Source organism: Schistocerca gregaria, chromosome 1 (assembly GCF_023897955.1).
Source record: "Schistocerca gregaria isolate iqSchGreg1 chromosome 1, iqSchGreg1.2, whole genome shotgun sequence".
Lineage (NCBI taxonomy): Eukaryota > Metazoa > Arthropoda > Insecta > Orthoptera > Acrididae > Schistocerca > Schistocerca gregaria.
In genome coordinates this window covers 643,747,899-643,772,466 of record NC_064920.1, presented here as the reverse complement: position 1 = coordinate 643,772,466, position 24,568 = coordinate 643,747,899, and the positions used below count along the sequence as shown (strand labels likewise).

Below are 24,568 nucleotides of genomic sequence, written 5' to 3'. Positions count from 1 at the left end.
CATTCAAATACAGAGATATGTAAACAGACAGAATACGGCGCTGCCATCAGCAATGCCAGTATAGGACAACAAGTGTCTGGTGCAGTTGTTAGATTCATTACTGCTGCTGCAGTGGCAGGTTGTCAAGATTTGAGTGAGTCTGAATGTGGTGTTACAGTTGGCGCATGACCAATGGGACACAGTGTGTCTGAGGCAGATATGAAGTGGGGATTTCCCTGTAAGACCATTTCATGTATGTACCATGAATATCAGGAATCTGGTAAAACATCAAATCTCCAACATTGCTGTAGCTGGAAAAAGGTCCTGCAAGAACGGGATGAATGACAACTGAAGAGAATTGTTCAACGTGACAGAAGTACAACCATTTTCTCAGATTGCTGCAGATTTCAATGCTGGGTCATCAACAAGTATCAGCATGTGAACCATTCGACGAAACATTATCTATATGAGCTTTCAGAGCTGAAGGCCCACTCATGTACCCTTGATGAATGCATGACATAAAGCTTTACGCCTTGCTTGTCAACACCGACATTGGACTGTTGATGACTGGAAACATGTCGTCTTGTCGGACAAGACTCGTTTCAAATATTACCAAGCTGATGGACATGTACAAGTACGGAGATAACCTTACGAATCCAATGACCCTGCATGTCAGCAGGGGACTGTTCAAGCTGGTGGAGGCTCTGGTGGTGTGGGGTGTGTGCAGTTGGGGCAATATGGGACCCCTTATACGTCTAGATACAACTCCGACAGGCGACACGCATGTAAGCATCCTGTTTGATCACCTTCATCCTTTCATTGCGTTGTGCATTCCCACCGACTTGGGCAGCAGGTCAATGCGACAACCCACACGACAAGAATTGCTGCAGAGTTGCTCTAGGAACACTCTTCTGAGTTTAAAAACTTCCGCTGGCCACCAAACTCCCAAGATATAAACATTATTGAGCATATCTGGGATGCCCTGCAACTTGATGTTCAGAAGAGATCTCCACCCCCTCGTACTCTTACGGATATAAAAACAGCCCTGCAGGATTCATGGTGTCACTTCCCTCCAGCACCACTTCGGACATTAGTTGAGCCCATGCCACATTGTGATGCAGTACTTCTGCATGCTTGCAGGAGCCCCACACAACATACACTGAAGTTGATGGGGAGAGACTGGATTGCCTCTAACTGGAGAGAAAAGGCAAAAGCATTACTAAAATAAACTCAAAAATTATATTATCAGCTGTAAAAGTGTAAAAGGTTGATTCGAACATGATCAAAAATTAGAAAATATATTCTTGTCAAAGGAAATCTGAATTACATCACTGGAGGATCTCTCTTTCCTGTAACTAAGAAGTCTGTCATTTCTGCACCTTGAATTCAGCACAGGTTCAGAATGAAGTGGAAAGTGTTGTCCATAGTGAAAGTGGTTAATATGAGCATTTGTGAAGTTCAGTTTGTGAAGAAATTTTGATTGACAATATTAAGTAGCCCATCAGCATCACAAGAATATTAGTTTTTTGCAAACCTGAGTAAATTTTGAGTAAAGATTACATAATACAAGAAGATTAAGAAAGTATTATCTCACTGTTTTTCTGCTTTGCGCAATTGGGAGTTTTGAACTGGTTCATTTTTATTATTATAAAAATAGCCATTAAAATTAGTTTTTATAGTACAGTGTCAGGCATACTGATTTCAAAATTACACATGTCAATGATAATGATGGAAGCTAAAGATATGAATTAAAATTTGTGCCGTGGCCAAGATTTGAACCCAAGTTTCCTTGCTTATGTGGCAGGTGTGCTAGTCATTACACCACTGTAGCAGTATAGGTGTAGTTAAATGCTATCCTCAGCACAGACTTCAGTTCACATCATCAGCTTATTTTCCCCTTCTTAAATCGTTGCAGTTGCCAAGCCTTTGTGGTATTGAAATTTGGACATTATGGGGTGCTATTCCTATACCAGAGAGCCTCGGCAATAGTGACAATTTAAGAAGGGGAAAATAAGTTGAACATTTTAATTGAAGTGCATTTTAGATTGGGGGAGGGGGGGGGGCATTGAATTACGGTAGTCTACGCAGCTGTGTTACCTATGCTGCTATGGTGGTGTAATGGCTAGCACATCTGCTTAGTATGCAAGGAGACTTGAGTTCAAGTCCAGCCATGGCCCAAATTTTAATTAATTTTTCTAGCTTTCATCATTATTATAGATAAAGTGGGGGCCTCATATAACTCAAGGAAAATTTAATTATATTGTTGCAGAAGAAGCTGAGTAGCTTCGTGGTGTAGTGATTAATACTGAACTGTTGGTGTTCATCATTCATCTAATTACACCTTCTTCTACGGGGCAATTTCCCATGTCTGTTAAAAATGCCTGCCTTCAATTTCAATTATGCACAAATACTCACAAGGGGGTGAATACTGGACAGCTTCCAAATTTATTCACAAATTTCAGCCTTGTTACTTCATATTGAAAACTGTACTGGACTTTACTTTCAAGGGATCATAAGAATCACCTAAAAATATTCAATGTTCTACACCATACAGAGATCTGTATGTTAGTTTTTGGCCCCATAAAAAAGTGAAAAAAATGAAGTTGGAGTTATCCATCTATGATAAGGAGCTTTTCATGTATTTGATAAGGCTTTTTTATTTTTTACATGAGATTTTTGAGTGACAACTACTGTTTTTGTGCATCTTCTATGTTTGCTGTTTTTATTTTTAAATTAGACAGACAGCAGATAATCACTGTGAAGCATGTGAGAAAGTGTTTACCAGAGCTCATAAACAACTGTACCTGGGATAAAATAGTTTCCTTGTAGCATGTGCTATTGTTTTGATATCCTGAAAGTGCTGTCTTATCCCACAATGCATTGTCAATATACAGTTAAAAAAAGATTGCTATAAAGATGCTGACGGTGCTTCTTTTGCCTGCATTCCAGTTTTTGTGGTTACTGCTGCTGACCCTCACGAATCATCCTATGCATGGTGCATGTATGGACCACTGAATACATTTCTTGGTGACGTCTTCAGTGTTAATTGGATGCATGATGTTGAACAGGTAATTTATTATGTTTCAAACACAGTTTGTAGCTACATTGTCTTACTACAGTCTGGCAGACTGAATAGAAGGATATAAAAAATGACAGAAGTTGGAAAAATTACATATTTATTGAAACACACATTGAAAACAAAGAAAAATATATGCCACAGTGTACATCATATGCCCTTTATTTGGTTTTTAATATTACACCATAAAATTGTTGCCATCACTTTGTGTGCACCCTAAAGGTGGTGGTTGAAACTTTCTATCAGCTGATTCAGCATGTTCAGTGAGATCCCGTATACAACTATATGTTTCCTATCCTTGGTTTCAGCCACAGTATGAGGATGTGTGGCAATCACTTGACTCTTCAATTATCTCCACAAGAAAAAAAATCAGGAAGTGTAAGGTGAAGATTTGTCGGGTAACTTTATCCTGTTCGTTTAGTTTCTATACGACCTGCATTTTGTATGGGTGGACATGCAGGTAATTAAAGATCTTGTACTGCAGGGAATGATTTGTCATTGTTAGTGCCAAGGTATGTCTGGCTGCAGAACAATGAGGATTGCAGATGAGTGCTTGATGTGTCTCCTCCACTCGCTCTGCAGTTTGCTGTGACCTCTTTTGCCCTCGACTTTTCTTCTTTGCATGGGATGCGGTAATCCAGAATAGTTCTGTCCACCATACAATCACCTGATGGTTATCCACCATACAATCACCTGATGGTTTGGGACTGTCATGACGTTTCAATTTGAAAGAATGACGAAACAGTTAATGTATTGTGATGAGAGACTCATTATTTTTAAATATGCTTCAGTGGTCAGTGCTTAATACTCTGAACCACACAAGGCCATAATTACAAATGAAACTGAGAAATAATGTTGGTCTTTGTCACATGCCTCTAGCTGGCACTTGTGTGGGTAAAAGGAGGTTACTAATATCTTTACAGTAAAGGCAGTTCTGAAAATGTAAATAAGTTAGGATAAAAGAAGACCCCTCATTGAATAGCCAGGACATTAAGTTATTGACAGCCACACAACAAAGAATAAAAACTTCCCTAGTATTCAGAAGTGCTTCTGGCAGGTGGACTGAGCAGTGTGTGGAAGGGGGGCGGGGGAGGATGGGTATTAGTGAAGGTTTATCAGTGCAGTGTATTTCAGTCTTCTGTAGTAGGCATTCGAATGATTCTTACTTGCTCCTTAGTTTTTTCACAGTTTATATTTTGCTTACATTGAATGCAATATTCTAGACATTGTTTCATAGGTGGCTTCCTTGTTTCCGATGCTGATTGTTGTGTTTAAATGAGATTTCATCTCCACTTGTATCTTTACACTTCCAACATGAAGCCAGCTCTAGTTGGGACATACTGTATGTGTCTCAACCTTAAGGTGCTGTTCAAGCTAGGCTAAGTGATAAGCTTACATGTGTCACGCTACCATTGTGGAGCAGTTTTGTTTGCTGCTGGAACTATCCATGTTTTAAAAACACGTTGGCATTTTGTATGGAAGTGTCTGGTTATATTCGGTATTTAGTGGCATGCAAGGCATTTTCCAATAAATTACCCATTTTTGTTTATAATTTGATGATCCAGAATGTGGCATAAGGACCAGTTAAATATTTCTCTTGAGAAATAAAGCGGCAGTAGAGATAACAATTTTACAGATTTATCTTTTATTTTAAAATTTTACTAAAGTTTTTGTACTGTATTTGTAGAACATGTATTTTAGTTTATCATATTTACAAGAAACCTTCTTTAACACAGTTTATATTTCTGCAAATGTAAGTATGGAAAATAAATGATAAGCATCTAGAGAAAGATAGGTTGTCTTGGATCCTTGATGTGCAGCCTGTAAATGATCTATTGCTCAGTGTTCAATTATGGGCCAGTCTGTCTGTCCCACTTGACATTTTTTGAAAACATCTCCCCTTGTCCTGATTTAAAGGCTAGAGAACTCGCTCACATGCCAGTAAAGAAGAAAGCAGCAGTGAGTTCTAATGTCAGTTGCCTTTTACTCCTGTCTGGTGAGATCCTCAATGAATCTTCTACTGAATGGGAGCCTCTTCTGGCCTTCTCTTCTTCCCACGATTCAGCTCGTGGCCCTGATCAATGCTTCAACACCTCAGTCCTCCACAATGACAATATCATCTCCAGGTGTTTAACCGTGTTTGGTAGCAAGGCATTTTCCCCTGTCAGGAGATAGAGAGAATTGTGGTTCCTGCTCCTAAGCCTATTCTTAAGCCTACCAAATATCTGTCATCCCTTGATAGTTACCAGCCTGTGAGCCTGACCACAGTGTTCCCTGTAAGTTACTAGAATGGATGGTAGCTCATCAGCTCAATTGGGTCGTTGAATCTTGGGACCCTTTATCTCCTTACCAGTGTAGCTTTCTGGAGAGATGGTCTCCGTTTGATCGTCTGCTTCGATTGGACACCAAAGTTCGGTAGGCCTTTTCTCAGCACTGTCATCCCATTGCAGTCTTCTTCGATCTTTGTAAGGCCTACAACACAGCTTTGCACCATCACATCCTCTTGGGGGTCCATTCCAATTTTTTTCCCATTTCCCGTCCCATCGGTTGTTCAGAGTCCGGGTTCTAACACTCTTCTTTATTAAGCGTCCTTCTTTTTCTCATTGCTAGAAGTGGACTTGGGGCTTCTGACAGACCATTGGTCACCTCTGCTCTGTATGTAGATGATTTCCATATTTGGAGTAACTTCCACTCAGTGCCCTCTGTGGAACGACAGCTCCAAGGTGCCATCCAGTGTGCTTCGATGTGTACACTCTTTCACAGTTTTCAATTCTTACCCCTTAATTGAAATGTGGTGCATTTCTGTCAATGTTCTACAGTCCATCCTAATCTGGAGCTCTACCTTGATGCTCGATGCTTGACCATGGTCTCCCAGATCCATTTCTTGGGTGGTGTTTTTGACGACAAGCTTACTTGGTTGCCCCATATCCATTACCTAAAGGTTCGCTGTTTTTGTAAACTCAATGTTCTTTGCTTCCTTGGCCACATATCTTTGGGTGGGGATTATTTGACGATTCTCTGCCTATACTGGGCATTATTTCTGTCTCATCTGGGCTATTGTTGTCAAGTTTATGGATCAACTGCCCCTCCCATGCTGCTCCTTTTGGAGCAACTGTTGCATTTCACACTAGCCCTGTCAGTAGTCTTCTGAGTGATGCTGTTATCCCTCCCATTTCAATTCAGCTGTTCTAACTCCTGGTTTCCTATGTCATCACTATCTGCACTTCCCCTGCACACCACTCCTATTCCAGTCTTTTTGCAGCTTTGGGCAATCACCTGCTCGCTGCCTGCCCTTGGATGAGTTTACTGTTTGGACTCTGCCTCGCTTCTCTGTGCCATGGTTTCCATCTTCCGTCCTTGTCCTCTTCCCCATCTTTTCTTTTGACCTGCCTCTTCGGTTAGTTTCTTGGCCCCGGATTCGGATGGATCTCTTATGGGGTCCAAAAGCCTTCATTGCTCCAGTAGTGTTCCATTGTTTGTTCTGAACGCCCTTACGGGAGTTTCAGGATGCTATTGTTTATTACATCAATGGCTCTAAATCCACCGATCATGTGTGATATGCCATCATGTCTCATGTTGGCATGGAACACCATCTCTTGTCTGTCACGTGCAGGGTGTTTACTATGGAATTGATGGCAGTCTATCAGGCCCTCTTCTGCATTAAATGGTCCTCTCTCATCCAAGATTTGTTCTGTACAGACTCAATGAGTGGCCTTCAGGCTTTTGCCTGTTCTTGCCACCACACCTTGGTCTCTGCCATCCACGACACTCTTGCTGTTCTTGGTGACACTGCTTGTTCGATTGATTTCCTTTGGGTTCCTGAGCATTTAGGTATCCTTGGCAATGATCAACCCATAGTTGATTGAACCCTCAGCTACATTCCATTGGTAGGTGCAGTTGAACACCCATGTTAGTGTGCTTGTATGTTGACCAGAAATTGCTCTTGTAGTCATAGGAGGAAGAGTATTGCATGGACTGCCCCTACTGTGAAATACAAAAATAGAGCAGTTAAGGGTTTCTGATATGTAACTAAGTGATAATTAGTTCAGTTTGTACTTCAGTGTATGCCAGTTTGCAGAATGGAACCACTTTCTTACACAATCTATTAGTGCATGCATGATTCTTTCTATCAACATTTGGTGTGCATTCACGAATTCCATTTTTTAAAGTAATGTCTATGCCTGCTAGCATTGGTAACAGTATTTGTCATTACTGTATTGAATGTTTGGCCCTTTTTTTTTTTAATTGGTGTTGCCCTCTGATGGAACAGAAGTGATTCTATTGCCTCTTAATCATGAAACTGTAAAACTTTGTGTGTTCAATTTCAATGTAAATTAAATGAGACAAGACAAGAGAATTTTTAAGCTACCAAAGGATTCTTGGTAATATGAGCTGCAAAGTATATTGCACAATCTAACTTTTGCGTAAAAATGCCGAAAACAGCTTATTTAAGTCATTATTAGTGGAAAAGAGAAACACATGGGACGTTGAGCAGATGTTGGACCAGTAACTGATGTTAATAGACATGCTGCATCCATTGCTGCCTCAAGACTTTTGTTACAGTCAGAGTTTCTTGGAAATATTCAGGAATGCCTTGGCTGTTCAGCCACCTCATCACCAAAACTTTTTGTGCAGTAAGAGCAATTCCATTTATTAAACGAGACACAGGCAGTTGGAAAAAAAGAAAATGGATAGCAACCTATAATAGTGTTAGTATTACTTTATTCGTAGTACACAGCAGAAAACTTAAAAAGTTTGATGCGTTCATTAGAGTATGTACTTACTGTTAAACAGTGTGTGATTTAGCATTATCAATAAATGTTCAGAGAGAATTACAGGTTTGTTATTTGTTGTAAGAGACACTGTATGAAGAAGCAAAACTATATTCCACGTAGTCATGAATATGCAAAACTGTATTCCACTTAGTGACAGACACACACAAGAAGGGCCTGCCATGGTTGCACATCTTTAATTGCCTTCAGTGATGAACTGGTCTGCCCATAATATAATTTAAAAAATATTCTACCAGATGAGCAGAATAGTCAATCAATGCACAGTGAAGAGTGATAAAATGTTGCGGCAACATCTAAAAATATTGGCAGAGTGTAAAGTGCTGTAGTTCAATGAATAATTGCGATAGAATTGAAAAGGTAGTTCAAGACAGTTCAGTTGCATGTTCCATACATTTTACTTTATTTAAGTCACTACTTTTGCTCCAAGTAGCACTTGGTCATCAAGAAATGTTGAAGTGACAAAATTTCTCCCATTTTCACTTAGTTCTTTTGGGAAGCTTTCTTTCTTCATGACATTTTTGTCTTCCTCATAAAATGTGCTGGTTTTATCACTTTTAAGTTTATAGGTATGCAAAAAAAAAAAAAAGAAAAGAAAAACGAAAAAAAAACATGCCACTTACATATGGGAAAAATATTAGCATGAAAAATTTATTAACCACTTTAAAGAGTCAGTAAGATAAAAAAAATGAGTCAAATTATTTTAGACTTGCAGAATGTGCATAGTGCAATCTGTGGAACCCTTTTGCCATGTTTTACAGCTTTATCATAATTATTCACTGAAATAAGCACTTCAGACTTGGCCATAACTTTTTAAATGTGCCCAAACATTTCATTACCCTTCACTTCAGAGGAGTGCGGCTCAGTGGTTAATTGCCAGATTACAGATCTGAAGTCAGGGATTCAACCACTGGTCAGTCCTAGAATTTTTATGTTCGCTTGTCACTTCTTTCACCTCTGTTGATATTCGTTAGTATGAAAAAATGCTGAGTTGCAGAGTATTTTGGAGTCACCATAAAATTTTAGGTCCCGATATCACTGTCTGGGTAAGTTAGTTCAGAGGTCAGAGGAAGCTCTGTGGTATTCAGCCTTTGAGCTGATGACAGCTTTAGTTTTTTTTATCACTTATGAGGCCCGTTCTCACATAGTATAGATATTAGTGGGCAAGAAATGTGTCGTCTTCCTCTAATCATTTAGCGAACTTGCACACAAAATTTTAACACAGTCTTGAGAGTGGTGCAGTAATTGTCACTTGCATAATGTAAGGATCAGCCTGTTCTTCAAATTTAGTGGGTATGTCATAGATAACTGAACCTACATCATAGCTAACAATAAGTGTATTAAGAGCTCATCTTCCATTTGATGTTTCTGTTTTATTTTGCACTTTATTAAGGCTTACCTTCTAAAATACTTTTTTTAATAAAGGGTAAATGGTTGTCTTGTTTTTCAGACAAATCTTCTACAGGCCTCATTACATCACATATTTGAGGAGGTGCGCTATGAGACAAATACAAGCCATGTTGAAGAGTATGGCGATTTGAATTTAGGATCTATGCGTGCAGCTGATTTTATGGGTTTCACAGACCATCATAAACAACCATCACCATTGCCATCTGAAGGATGTGAGCAGATGGTAAGAAAAATACTAATGATAATTTGTTACATTAACTAAAAAAACTTAAAAACTTACTCTTAATTTCAAGCCATAGTGACCACAAGCAGTGGCTGTGTGTGTGTGTGGGGGGGGGGGGGGGGGAGTTAGGTGCTTGTATGAATGTTTTTGTAGTTTCTATTTCCAAAGAAGGCCCAGTTACCTAAAAGTTCAAATGTTTAGTAGTCTTTTTAATCGTGTGTGTCTCAACTTAACGCCTCCTCTGTGCTGAGTAGTAATCTACGAGGGGCTTTCAATAAGTTACACAACACTCCCCCCTCCCCCTTGCCCAATGTCAGTTAAACTCTGCAGAATTGTTTGTGGGACATCATGAAATATTCCCACTTCAGCTCGTTCATGAAGTTCCGATAGGAAGCTGTGCCATAAGTAGCCTTCAAAATAGCATGTGTAATGAAGGTATGTTCCAAAAAAAGACATCTCATTGTGTGGCTTTTGGCTGAAAACTAGAGTATCATAGATATTCAAAGTGGCTTGCAGAATGTCTAGAGAGACACAACAGTGAACAAAAGTATGGTGAATCATTGGGTGAGGTGTCTGTTATCATTGCAACAAGGTTGCGCAGACTTGTCTGATATCCCATGTACCAGGCAGTCCCACACAGCTGTGACTCCTGCAGTGTTGGAACATATGGACAGTCTAATTTGTGGTGATAGATACATCACAATCACACACCTTACTGCACAGCTATACATCTCTGTTGATAGTGCTGAAACACTCATCCATCAATTAGGGTACTCAGAGGTGTGTGCTGTCTCAGTTCCTCACTGTCTAACAGAAGACCATAAAGACCAATGGAGGACCATCTGTGTGGAGTTGCCTGGATAAATTGTCATCATAAGCCTCATAATGCTTATTGTGACAATTTTTTGTTGAACATCATCACATGCAATGAAACATAGGTTCATGACTTTGAACTGGAAATAAAACAGCAACCTATTGAGTGGTGCCTCAGCATCTCTCTTCTGAAGAAAATGTTAAGAGCTGCACCCTCAGCCAGTAGTCATCGCAGTAGTCTTCTAGGATTCTGAAGCAGTTATTGTGCTTTGATGTCCTCCCTTGCACAGTTGTAGTGTATTGTGTATTGTCTTACTCTCAGCAAATTGAAAAAAAACAACTTCATTGTGTTCGTTGCCACAAAGATGGAAATGAACTTCCCCTTCACCGTGATAATGCAAGGCCTTACACAAGTCTGCTCACAAAACTTCACTTTACTGTTCTTCCTCATCCACCCTACAGCCCAGATCTCACATCTTCTAACTTCCATCTGTTTAGCCCAATGAAGAATGCACTCCATGGGAAGCAGTATGTGGATGAAGGAGAGGTTATTGATGCAGCAAGATGTTGGCTTCTTTGTCAACCAGTAGAATGTTGCCATGCTGGCATACAGCCCCTCATAGTAAGGTCGAGTACAGCTGTCAAATGAATGGAGATTATGTTGAAAATATGATTTTGTCACCAAAAGAGTGGCAATAATATGGTATATTGGAATCCTGAGTAAGACCAACCAGCTTCCAGGAGAAAAGTATTGTATTATGTATTGAATGTCTCTTTTTATCCTTTTCATAATATTCTAGCTCGTTTTTATTCACATGTTACCTCATAAAAAAAAACTCCTCAGAATTTTTTCTTAATGATATATTTAGAAGTTCTAGCAGACTAGGCTTTTTCCTGAATACTTCTGTGGACTGTGGCTTTTTGCTGTTTACTTTTTTCCTATCTACTAGCTATTTACAAATTTCTACTTGAGTAGCTAGAGATTATAGGACCCTTACGTGTGGGATCGAACAGAATCATTGAGTGGATTTTCACTGGTGTTTTGCCAGATATTTGTAATTCTGTTTTTGCAACGTGAGATGATATTGGCTCATACAGATATTGCCTATCACAGATTTTTGCGAAGCCCACTGTCATAAGAAAATGTCAGGTTTGTTTCCATTACAAACAAAATGTTCTTTAAATAGAATTTTATGTGCCCATTAGATAGAGCAGTCTGTTATTAGTCTAGTGCAATATCTGGTTTAGCAGTGTATTAATAGAGACAGTAAAACGTGAAAAATAAACATATTCCAGCAGCAGCAGAGCAGTGTTGCTAGGTTGTGGTAGCAGACAGAATGAGACAGCATGGCACACGATACGGGCCTAGCAGGACTACGAAGAATTTATAAACAAATGTTTACAGGTATAACAAGTGCTATAGGGCACTGGAGCTGGTTGTGGACATACCTCAGCCTTCTTCCTGCCACACCACATTGTAGACTACAACATGTACCCACCTTCAGAAATAACAGATGAGCTTTTGTTTAAGGATGAGTGCTGTCAGTGCACTTCTATATTAATATCTTGTTTAATTGTTGTTGCTGAAGCGGATCTCCCTTTCTCGATTCCTTAGTGCAATTTGTATTCATTTGCATATGTGTAATGAGATTGCCAAGGAAGCAGCTCAGTTATATAGAGTGAGAAGAGAGAAACCTTTGTGAAGACACGTTTTGGGATGCAGTAGAATGAGCTTAATGCACTGGGGACTTGCACCCCGTAAAACAGCTTGTGCAAAACTAAAACAATGCCCTGAATTGGATGTGATACTTGCAAAGGCACAAAGAAGTATGTGGACACTTATTAGAGTGTTACAAATTTCACGCAGCATGGTGCACTGATTTTGAAAAACTCAAAAATGCACCTGTGCTGCTAGCATGTGCACCAAAAGCTTTCAGTGGAGGACTGGGCTGATTGGCTAATCTTTTGTGACTAAGCATTAAACAAATCTATTGATTTTCTTAAAGACAAGTCAATGTTTTGCAGCACTAGTTTGCCAGATCATTCTGTGGAATGCTATGGGGCTTCTGTGAAACCCCACTGGCTGCAGGAGACAGATAATCAACACAAATAGACCATCAATTGCTGGGGCTGTGCTTAGTATTTTAAGACTGCTTCCTTCGAAACATACAGCCTGCTCTACTCAAGATATTGAATTACGGTGGACGTGGCAGGTGATATGGATGCAACAGGATGGTGCACCTAGCCAGTGCACTGTACCTGCACACCAAGAGGCACAGATTCTCTTTCCCAATACAGCAGTAGACAGGCATAGATGCTGCATGGCCAGCAAGCTCACATTGTCTGTCCTTCCTCAACTTCCACTTCTTGGGGCCAATAAAAGGTAAGTGAACACACAACAATGTGAAAACTGTGAAAGGATGAAAAATCACATCAGACAGGACATTTCTGCACTTGATGGGTCCTATGATGTACTGCCTGTAAAAGCTAGCGTCTTTTCTAGGCTTCAAAGATGTTTGAGAACAAAACTGTGGTTTATTTGAGTACCTACTGTAAGGAACTGAATTACACTCAAATAGTGATTAATTTTGGTCTCTCCCTCCCTCCCTCCCTCCATCCCCCCTCTCCCCCTCCCTCCCCCCTCTCCCCCTCCCTCCCTCCCCCCTCTCCCCTCCCACCCCCTCCCCCTCCCTCTCCCCCTCCCCCCTCCCACCCCCTCCCCCTCCCTCTCCCCCTCCCCCTCTCCCTATTACTACTGTGGCTTCTTGAATTTCTCTCAGCGAGTGTCTAATGCTGTTGATTACAACAGACACCAAAAGTTTGGTAAAAATTTGTTTGCCATGTTTTCATTTCCCCATCTTGTGTGTTGCCCTGCTGCACACAATCTACTTATCACCATGGAGCATTGCTACTCTGTCGCTGCTGCAGTATGGTTATTCATCATGTTTTACTGTTGCTGTTAATACACATTGCTAAATTGAATATCACACAAGGCAAATTGTGGACCACTCTATTGAATGGGGTCTTAAAATTCCTTCTTAAAAATAATTTTGTTTGTGACTGGAAACAAATGGACACTTTCCGCAGTGGGTATTACATGACAGACATTATGAGCAGTATTTGTTTTGGTTGACTCTAGTGAGACATTGGAAAAATTAAATTGCAAATTTCTGCCAAAACATGAGATAAAATTCACCTGATGGTTCTTAGAAGAGAAACCCTGTATGGTTTACTCATCCAACAAGTTAATAAATGACTGTATGCTTATCTTGGGGTAATTGGATTCTTTTGTGATCATCCACAGTTATATTATGTAGTTTTGCTACAGCGTCAGTTCAGATACAGCTAAAGAAAATGATGACAAAGCGGTAGAATACTCAGTGGAAAATTGAAAAGGGAAATGAAACATGATCCTGATAGTACTATTAAATTCAATATATTTGTTGGTAAGACTGCAACAATTTCTGAGAATGGTTCATTTAATCTAACAATGAAAAATCCATGATAGAATGTAACAATGTTATAAGAAGGAAAATTGCTGCTCACCATATAGCGGAGATGCTGAGTCGCAGATAGGCAAAACAAAAAGACTTCTTCAACAATAGATACACATGCGCGCGCACACACACACACACACACACACACACACACACGCACACACACACACACACACACACACACACACACACACAAATGCAGGTCACACCCATGATGCATTTGTGTGCGTGTGCGTGTGTGTTGTTGACAAAGGCCATTGGCCGAAAGCTTTAAGTGTGAAAGTCTTTTTGCTGTGCCTATCCTCGATTCAGCATCTCCGCTATATGGTGAATAGCAACTTTGCTTTTCATAATAATGGTCCACTTAAAACGTACTGAGGTTTGGTATTAGCAAATTGTCAAACAAACTTTGGATCAACACAAGTACCTGTGTGTGTGTGTGTGTGTGTGTGTGTGTGTGTGTGTGTGTGTGTTCAGAAAGAGAAAGGGGAGTCTGTAAAGTAGCCAGAAAAGACAGCAATGTGGAACCACATTAGTATTGTGCATATTGTTTTAGTGGAAGTTGGTGCATCAGTCTGTAAATACAGGTATATCCAGCTTTGTTATGAAAGTGGCTTACGTAAATAGGGAAATGATAGGAGTCCAGCAATATTGGAATTGTTAAGCTAAGGCAGATGGGATGAATTTATTGCTAAATCAGAGCCACAAAATCGGTCATTATTTGTGTGCATTTAAGTCCTCCAGCGAAGATGCACATTAATCCATCCTGACAGTCATCCAACTCTGATGGTGATTTGTCACTTGGCCAGGATTGTATTAAATATGGTGCAGGTTGTCCCAGTCTCATCATTTCACTTAAAAGATTTCTTCTGACATCAGTTGTAGCTGTGACAGTTCTGTTGTTGACCGAGCGAGGTGGCGCAGTGGTTAGCAAACTGTACTCACATTTTGGAGGACAACGGTTCAAACTCCCGCCTGGCCACCCTGATTTAGGTTTTCTGTGATGTCCCTAAATCGCTTGAGGCAAATGGTGGGATGGTTCTTTTGAAAGGGCATGGCCGACTTCCTTCCCCATCCTTCCCTAACCCAATGGGACTGATGATCACGCCGTTTGGACCCCTCCCACAAATCAATCAATTGGTCAGTCAATCTGTTGTTGAAGTGTTACTTCTTTACTCCATGTAACTAACTGGATGTAACATGCCATAATCTGGACATTTTTGTAATAAAGCAGCTGTAGAACCTTCTTTGCTGCATTAGTGTGTACTTTGATTGTATGTTTTTAAAACTGGGCCGATGGAAGGATGTGAAGCATCTAGAATGCATGTATCTGCTATTATCCAACCTTGGATTCCCGGTTATTTCTCAGTAAATCACACATGGATTTTGCACTTACAAGGTAATTTGAAAGAAACTTCCTAACATATACTGTAAATACTAGGAAACTTTGTATTCTTGCAGTGTAGTTTGATTCTGCATATTTTGAAAGGCTTCTGTCTTCTCAGAATGATATGTGATTCCTCCACATCCTATAGCATGTAAAAAAACTCTAGAGTTCCATTCAAGACCTATCATTTTGCCACATTTTTTCGAAGCTGCATTCTGCCCTAGTTTTCAGTGCTAAACCAAGCCACTGCAGTGTCCCACCCTCATCATCCATGTAAGTAATTACAATCTTCTCTTCCACTATCGAGTCCTTGTGTGCAAAACACGCAGGTATCTTTCAGTTTATTTAAAAGATCTTCTACAAGGGCAATAAGTCTTTGACTTTAATTTTCTGTAGTCTAAACAGGAGCAATGCTTTTCAAATTTCTTTTTTACGACTATGGCCTGATTAATGTACAATACAATACTTGGATGAACTTGATTCAATAATTCCTTGATCAAGCCACACCATGGTATCATTAGTGTCCCCAAGTGGAAGATGTAATTTGTTGGTGCTCTAAGATTTCCTCTATTTTCCATGTAGTAAACTAATATTACAGAGTTCCTCTTTGCGATGCTAGTATAGGTGTCACAAATACAGCCAGCTAAAAAATGCATGCATTCACAAGTTAATTTACTTGTATGAGCCACCTTCGGGATTTTTGGCTGTGTAACATGTGAAGGCCTGTATTTATCATGATGTATTGTGTATTTTTGAGCATTTGTAAATGCTGCACTAAATTTGTACTACATGTTTAACTTTAAACTAACTTTTTGATTTTTTTAACCTTTTGCTAACAGAAGGGACTGAGGTATGAAATGAAAAAAGACCTGAAACAATGTAAATGGTCAACATATTGCAATCCATATTTTCCACTGGGATAATGTATTATAAATTATTTTTAATAAATATATGCAACTGTTGTTCACATGATGTATTCCACATCATAAATGTCTATCATATATTTAATATATGGAACATATAACTAGGTATGTGAAATGTACCTGGATGCTCTCTTCTTATGTATTGAGGACTGAGCCTGAAGCATTTTTCCTGTCTACTATATTTGTAAAATTTATTGATGGAATGTAGATAGGCAGCCACTCAACATTTTGTGATGATGCAGTGATCAGTTGGTGGGTATATAAACAAATAGAAACTAATCTTACAGGCAATATTGCTCTTCTCTCTCTCTCTCTCTCTCTCTCTCTCTCTCTCTCTCTCTCTCTCTCTCTCTCTCACACACACACACACACACACACACACACACACACACCAAGAAGATGTAGCCATATACAGATGTGTTTGTTTGTGTTGGTAGTTTCCAATTTCATTAGCACTGAGGAAGGAAATTGTCCAAAAACTTTGTGATTATTTCAGCCTTGTTTATGTATGTGTGATGGCTTGGTGCCTCTCACTGTATGGTGTCTGGGTACTTTTACTCCTTTCATTATTAGCTGTTCCATCTAGAACTTTCCACTAACATATTGATTTAGTGTTGGCCTGTTTTCTATGTAGCAGTCTGTGCTTATTGGTATGGATTTTCTTCATCTGAAGCAACCTTGTTGTGGTCTTCAGTCTGAAGACTGGTTTTAATGCAACACTCCATGCTGCTCTATTCTGTGCAAGCTTCTTCATCTCTGAGTAATTAGTGCAACCTACATCCATTTGAACCTGCTTGCTATACTCATCAGATGGTCTTCCTCTACAATCTTTACCCCCAACCCCCTCTCACTCACACACACACACACACACACACACACACACACACACACACACACACATTCCACTTCATTACCAAAATGATGATCCTTTCACAGTTAAGGAGGTGTCCTATCAGTTGAACCTTTCTTTTAGTTAAGTTGTGCCATAAATTTCTTTTCCCCCCAATATGATTCAGTAACTCCTTATTATAGTTACTCAATCTACTCATCTAATGTTCAGCATTTTCTTGTAGCACCACCTTCTATTCTCTTCTTGTCTGAACTTCTTATCTTCTATGTTTCACTTCTGTACAAAGCTACAATCCAGACAAATAATTTCAGGAATATCTCGTGCACCAAGTGGAATAGTTTTTCATGGCCGGCTGTCTCAATGGTCTCAGTAATTCTGAGGAAATGTCATCTACCCCAGAGGCCTCGTTTTGATGCAGGTTGTTTGGTGCTCTGTCAGATTAATATTGCCTTCAAGTTTGTTTTCTCTTGCATAGCCCTCTACACCGGATGATTCAAAAAGAAAGAACAGATTTCAGTTGTTTACATAAACTATAAAAGGTAGAAACACATTGTGCATGTGACGAGATAGAGGAAGAGTTGAGATTTTGTCCCAGCTGTGCTGCTGTTTGTATATAACAACAATGAAGTCACTCCATTGTTAACTGCTTTTGGCCTCCCAGGTCACCGGACCTCACACATCGTGATTTTTTTCTGTGGGGGTACCTAAAAGACAGAGCCTTTGTCCCACCAATGGCAACTACTTGTCAGTAGCTCAGGAATTTAACCGCTGAAGCTGCCATTTTGATACACGAAGACCTGTTGATTCACGTGTGGAATGAAATGTGCTACTGTTACTATGTTTCTTGAGCAACACATGGTGCTCATGTTGAGTATGGTATAGTGTCTGTGCAAACAAAACTTCGAACCTTCCTCTACCCAGCGACATGCACAATGCGTGACTGGTTTTCATGGTTTATAATGAAAAATAGAAATCTGTTGTTCTTTTTGAATAAATCTGTTATGTTCCTCCCATCTTTCCGATTTCCCTGTTTTGCCTAGTAATGGCTTGCCATGTGAGCTCTTGGTATTCGTACAGCTGCTTCATTTTTCTCTGAAAGTCTCTTTGATTTTCATATGCGCGGCATCTATCTTTTCGCCAGTTATGCATGAATCTACATCCTTGTATTTCTCCTCTAGCCATTCATGCTGTGTTTGTTGTTTCACACTTTCTGTCAGCATCATTTTTAGTCATCTGTATTACCTTTTGCAGTATTTATGAGATGCATTGTTATATTTTTTCCTTTAATTAGTTAGGTTCAATATCTCTTGTATTATCCGTGGAGTTCAACTGGGCTTTTTATTTTTGCCTATTTGACCCTTTCCTGCCTTTCCTGACGTTTTTCATCTCATAAGGCTGCCCATTTATCTTCTTCATTACCCTTATTTTAGTCAATCATTGCATAATTATCTCCTTAAAATTCTGAACGACGTGTTGTTCTTTCAACTTATCCAGATCTCATGTCCATAATTTCCTACCTTTCTGCAATTTTTTCAGCTTTAATATGCTGTTCACAACCAATAAATTATGGTCAAATTCCACATCTGCTCCTGGAAATGTCTTCATTTTAAAATCTAGTTTCAAAATCTCTGTCTTTGCACTATGTAATGTATTTGAAATGTTCATCTACACACATTCTCCACAAGCCACTGTACAATGCATGGTGGAGGGTAGTGTGCAGCAGTACTAGTCATGTTCTTTCCTGTTCCACTCACAAATAGAGCAAGGAAACAACAACAGTCTATACGTATCTGTATGCGCCCTAATTTCTCATATCTTATTTTGGTCCTTATGCAGAATGCATGTTGGCTATGGCAGAATTGTTCTGCGGGCACTTCAAATACTGTTTATCTAAATTTTCTCAATATTGATCCTTGAAAAAAATGTAGCCTTCCTTCCAGGTATTCCCATATGTATTCCTGAAGAATCTTAGTAATACTTGCAAGCTGATCGAACCTAATGGTAACAAGTCTAGCAGCCCGCCTCTGAACTGCTGTGATGTGTTCCTTTAATCTGACAAGGTGCAGATTCCAAACATTTGAACAGTACTCAACAGCAGTATCTTTTACAGATGATCCACACTTTTCTAAAATTCCCCCTATAAATCAAAGTTGACAATTTGCCTTTCCTGCCACAATTCTCTTAAGCTCATTCCCCATTTCATATCGCTTTGGAACGTTACACCCAAATATTTAAACAACGTGACTGTGTCAAGCAGCATGCTACTAATGCTATATCTCAACATTACAGGTTTGTTTTTCCTAATCAACTCCATTAACTTACATTTTTATACTTTTAGAGCTAGCTGCCATTCATCACACCAACTAGAAATTTTGTCCAATTCATCTTGTGTCCTCCTTCAGTCACTCATCTTCGACACCTTACCACACACCACAGTACCATCAGCAGACATTCGCAGATTACTGCCCACCCTGTCTGCCAGATCATTTATGTATATAGAAAATAATAGTGGTTCTATCACACTTCCCTGGGGAACTCCTGATTATACCCTTGTCTCTGATGAAAACCACCGTTGAGGACAACATACTTAGTTCTATAACTCAAGAACTCTTAGAGCCATATCAGGGGGACCTATTTCATCTGCTCGTATCTTCAATAATAGTCATGCTGGTTCATGGACAGAAGCTTTTCGATCTTTAGAAAATTTATTATATTCAGATCCTGACTATGTTCTGGAATTCTGCAGCAAATTGATCTTGAGGATAACGGTCTATAATTTTGTGAGTCCATTCTTTTACTCCGATGTTATTCAATCTCTATATTGTGCAAGCAGTGAAGGAAACAAAAGAAAAATTCGAAGTAGGTATAAAAATCCATGGAGAAGAAATAAAAACTTTGAGGTTCGCCGCTGACATTGTAATTCGCTGACATTGTAATTCTCTCAGAGACAGCAAAGGACTTGGAAGAGCAGTTGAATGGAATGGATAGTGTCTTGAAAGGAGGATATGAGATGAACATCAACAAAAGCAAAATTAGGATAATGGAATGTAGTCTAATTAAGTTGGGTGATGCTGAGGGAATTAGATTAGGAAATGAGACACTTAAAGTAGTAAAGGAGTTTTGCTATTTGGGGAGCAAAATAACTGATGATGGTCGAAGTAGAGAGGATATAAAATGTAGACTGGCAATGGCAAGGAAAGCGTTTCTGAAGAAGAGAAATTTGTTAACATCGAGTATAGATTTAGGTGTCAGGAAGTCGTTTCTGAAAGCTCTAAACAAACAGTCTACAAGACCATCGAGAACATCGAATTTGCTACAACAGCTGGAGACAAGAAGAATCGTATTCCAGTTAAGTCTGTCGCTGCACATGCTCTTCTGGATGGTCCTGCTGTTTTCGTCAGTTGCAGACTCAATTTTAGTTTAGATATAAACGATTCTTTCGGTCATGGTAATGGATGGTTTACCGTAGCCATTGTTCATGGTGGTACTGGAGTACCAAGTGTTGGTGGACTTGAAAGTTTTGTAGACAGAGACGTTATTGCATTTCGCACTTACCATATTTCTGAATTAGCTAACAAGGATTTTGGTAAATCAGCATATGTTTCTCCGTGTTCTTTGTCATTATATACTCGTAATAGGAGGAAAATATCTGTAAACGAATCTGTATTTATTTGGGTTAAAGGCAAAGGTGTATGTGAATATGTAAAGTTTGTTGGTGATTGTACTGTATATTTTCATAAATAAATTTTTTATTTGCAAACTGATCTGTAGCGTAGCTGAGAACCTGACAAGGGTACATCTAGAACCGGGGGGCTCAAGGAGGCAACAGCATGTTACGTCACACAGGCGGCTGACGCAACCTGCCGACCAGCTTACGTAATCTTGGCAGCGTGCCTTGCTGGAAGTGAAACATGGATGATAAATAGTTTAGGCAAAAAGAGAATAGATGCTTTCGAAATGTGGTGCTACAGAAGAATGCTGAAGATTAGATGGGTAGATCACATAACTAATGAGGAGGTATTGAATAGGATTGGGGAGAAGAGAAGTTTGTGGCACAACTTGACTAGAAGAAGGGATCGGTTGTTAGGACATGTTCTGAGGCATCAAGGGATCACCAATTTAGTATTGGAGGGCAGCGTGGAGGATAAAAATTATAGAGGGAGACCAAGAGATGACTACACTAAGCAGATTCAGAAAGATGTAGGTTGCAGTAGATACTGGGAGATGGAGAAGCTTGAACAGGATAGAGTAGCATGGAGAGCTACATCAAACCAGTCTCGGGACTGAAGACCACAACAACATACACAGGAGTCACATGCACTTTTTTCCAGTCGCTTGGGACTTTGGGCTGGGAGAGATTCATGATAAATGCAAGCTAAATAAGGGCCTGTGGAGTAGAGTACTCTAAAACTGAATAGGGATTCCATATGGGCCTGGCGCATCATTTGTTTCCATCTCTCTCGATGCTTAGAATCTTTGAAAAATGAAGCAAAAGCAAAGGAGGAGGAGAATAGGAATCCTACAAGAGAGGTTAGGAACATCCAACAAGAGGAGATGAGTGAGGAAGAAGACAGCTGCACTGCTGGACAACCAGCGACATCTTTCGGAGAGGCGCAGGAAACAGCACATAGCGGACAGAGGCAGATGGAAGAGACACCTACAGGATCTGAAGAGACACCTACAGGATCTGAGAAGAACTTCAGTGGAGACATTGGATTGGGTAACTCTCTAGAAAAAGACGAAAATAACACGTAAATAGGGGAACTGAACCATAAAGTGGAGGAGATAACTGATTTTCTAAAAAACCAACTAGAGATATTAATAAAGGAGCAAATCTACATCTACATTTATACTCCACAAGCCACCCAACGGTGTGTGGCGGAGGGCACTTTACGTGCCACTGTCATTACCTCCCTTTCCTGTTCCAGTCGCGTATGGTTCGCGCCTCCGTGCGCGCTCGAATCTCTCTAATTTTACATTCGTGATCTCCTCAGGAGATGTAAGTAGGGGGAAGCAATATATTCAATACCTCATCCAGAAATGCACCCTCTCAAAACCTGGACAGCAAGCTACACTGTGATGCAGAGCGTCTCTCTTGCAGAGTCTGCCACTTGAGTTTGGGTACGGATCCCACACTCTTGAGCAGTACTCAAGTATAGGTCAAACAAGTGTTTTGTAAGCCACCTCCTTTGTCGATGGACTATATTTTCTAAGGACTCTCCCAATGACTCTCAACCTGGCACCCGCCTTACCAAGAATGGATTTTATATGATCACTCCTTTTCATATCGTTCCGCACGCATACTCGCAGATATTTTACAGAAGTAACTGCTACCAGTGTTTGTTCTGCTATCATATAATCATACAATAAAGGATTCTTCTTCGTATGTACTCACAATACAATACATTTGTCTATGTAGAGGGTCAGTTGCCACTCCCTGCAGCAAGTACCTATCTGCTGCAGATCTTCCTGCATTTCATTGTAATTTTCTAATGCTGCAACTTCTCTATATACTACAGCATCATCCGCGAAAAGCCACATGGAACTTCCGATTCTATCTACTAGGTCATTTACATATATTGTGAAAATCAATAGTCCCTTAACACTCCCCTGTGGCATGTCAGAGGTTACTTTAACGTCTGTAGACGTCTCTCCATTGAGAACAACATGCTGTGTTCTGTTTGCTAAAAACTCTTCAATCCAGTCACACAGCTGGTCTGATATTCCATAGGCTCTTAGTTTGTATATAAAGAAAACTCTAGAAAAGGAAGTCATCTAGAACCAGAGAAACCCAAAACTGATGGAAACAACATACAAACTGAGTACAACAACAAAGTTAAACCAGGGGGGACTGAAAATATACAGAAATCCTCTGCTCCAGCAACAAAATAAGCCACAAGTCCAAATCAGTGAACATGGGCAACATAATAAAACCCTAAATCAGGTTAATTAACTTAAGGAACCAACTTGGAGTACTGTGGAAGGGGGGAGCTGGTATAGAAGAAACCAGAGTAAAAATAAAACCATAATGGGTACAAAAAAAGATGAAGAAATGCAAGCAGCAGAAACAGCAGCATGGCTATATATCGGCAACTTAAAGAGACCCATCACAACTGACACAGTAGTGAAATATCTCAGCAAGAATGGAATACTGGGACAACTAGTATGTGAAGAACTGCACACACTGGGTGACAAGTAGGCATCCCATTTGAAGATCTACAAATTACACAAGAACCAGAGTTCTGGCCTGAAAACATAAAAGTACGTTGATTTCGTTTCCCAAGACGATCAATGGAAGAGGGGGCAGAGCTCAGCTAAACTAAGAAGAAAACCAGAACAACAAGAAATAAAAGCAGTATTGTGGAATACAAAGGGAATAAAAAGTGCTCTTAACCTAACACCAACTCGTCAGACTTTTTTTTTTAAATACCCACGGGTGACAATGCAACTACAGCCAAACGCATCACAAAACATACAACAGAACGTGCAGCCCAAGTAATAATAGCAATACAGAACATCAAAACACATCCACCTCCTTAATCTAGAAACGGCCATGAAATTATTCAATGCAAAAATTTTGCCAATCCTGGCCTGTGGGTTGGAGGTTATATGGGACCATCTGACAGGAAAAAATTTAGAAATACTAGAAAAGGTAAAATCGACTTACCTAAAAAGAGCACTAGGTCTCTCAAAGACAACAAGATCTAGACTGGTGTACCTGCTAGCGAGAGACACATTCCTAATTAAAGACATTAAACTTCGATATATGATGCCACACACCAAGGCTTCCAGAAATCAACTGAAGATCATGGAGGATAAACAAGAAAAAGTATGGCTTGAGTTCTGTGGCACAGAAGCAATGACAAACCGCTCGTGGACAGCACCAAACTTCGAACTGCAACATGTCTTAACTAGATTATCTATGCATGGCTTTCATCATCTAATTTGCAAAAACAAAACTTATCATGACCCAACCACAACATGTGTGTGTGTGAGCTGTCTAACGAAGCCTGAGACAATATCACATAGAACTGTACAGTAAAAGAGTGAAATATGCAAAAATGTAAAATGTTAAGCAAAGTGACAGTATAGGCTATTTGGGTGCAATTTTATTAAATATATTAAAAAAAAAAAAAAAAAAACACTCTCGATGCCAGGGACTCTGTGCAATACTAGGTTTGTTTAGTTCTCCTGGGTGAATGATTTTGTAAATACGAAATCGAAAACATTGTCTTTCATTTTTCTATTATCTGTTTCCACACCAGATGGTGAGTGAGTGAGTGGAAGGAAGACTTACAATTGCTTGGCAAATTTACATAGAATAAGAATTTTCTCAGTTTCTCACCCAGATATTTTGCTAAGGTGGCAGTTGTTACAAGCTTCACACACACAAATCTTTTCACACACACATTAATGTCTACTAACCTTTGCCTGTCATCATTTGTGAATTTTCTTTTGAACCAAGAGTGCAACACCCTTTGCTCTCTCAGTATTTTCTGAAGTTTGTTGTTAAACCACATGTGTCTTTTTCATCCTTAATCCACTTACTGGGCGCATACTTGGCCAGAACACAATTTAAATCTGTTTAAACTTTGTCCATCATATTGCCATCATACTGGA

General features: G+C 39.7%; 1 protein-coding gene across 3 annotated transcripts in view; it reads left to right on the top strand.

Annotated features, from left to right (window-relative positions):
• Positions 1-24,568, top strand: part of LOC126360693 (legumain-like) — a 132,037-nt gene that overhangs the window by 88,248 nt on the left and 19,221 nt on the right. For all 3 annotated transcript variants that reach the window (XM_050007733.1, XM_050007731.1, XM_050007732.1), the window contains 2 exons: positions 2,929-3,047; positions 9,296-9,478. In XM_050007733.1, coding sequence (XP_049863690.1) covers positions 2,929-3,047; positions 9,296-9,478 — 302 coding nt within the window. The remainder of the gene's footprint in view (positions 1-2,928; positions 3,048-9,295; positions 9,479-24,568) is intronic.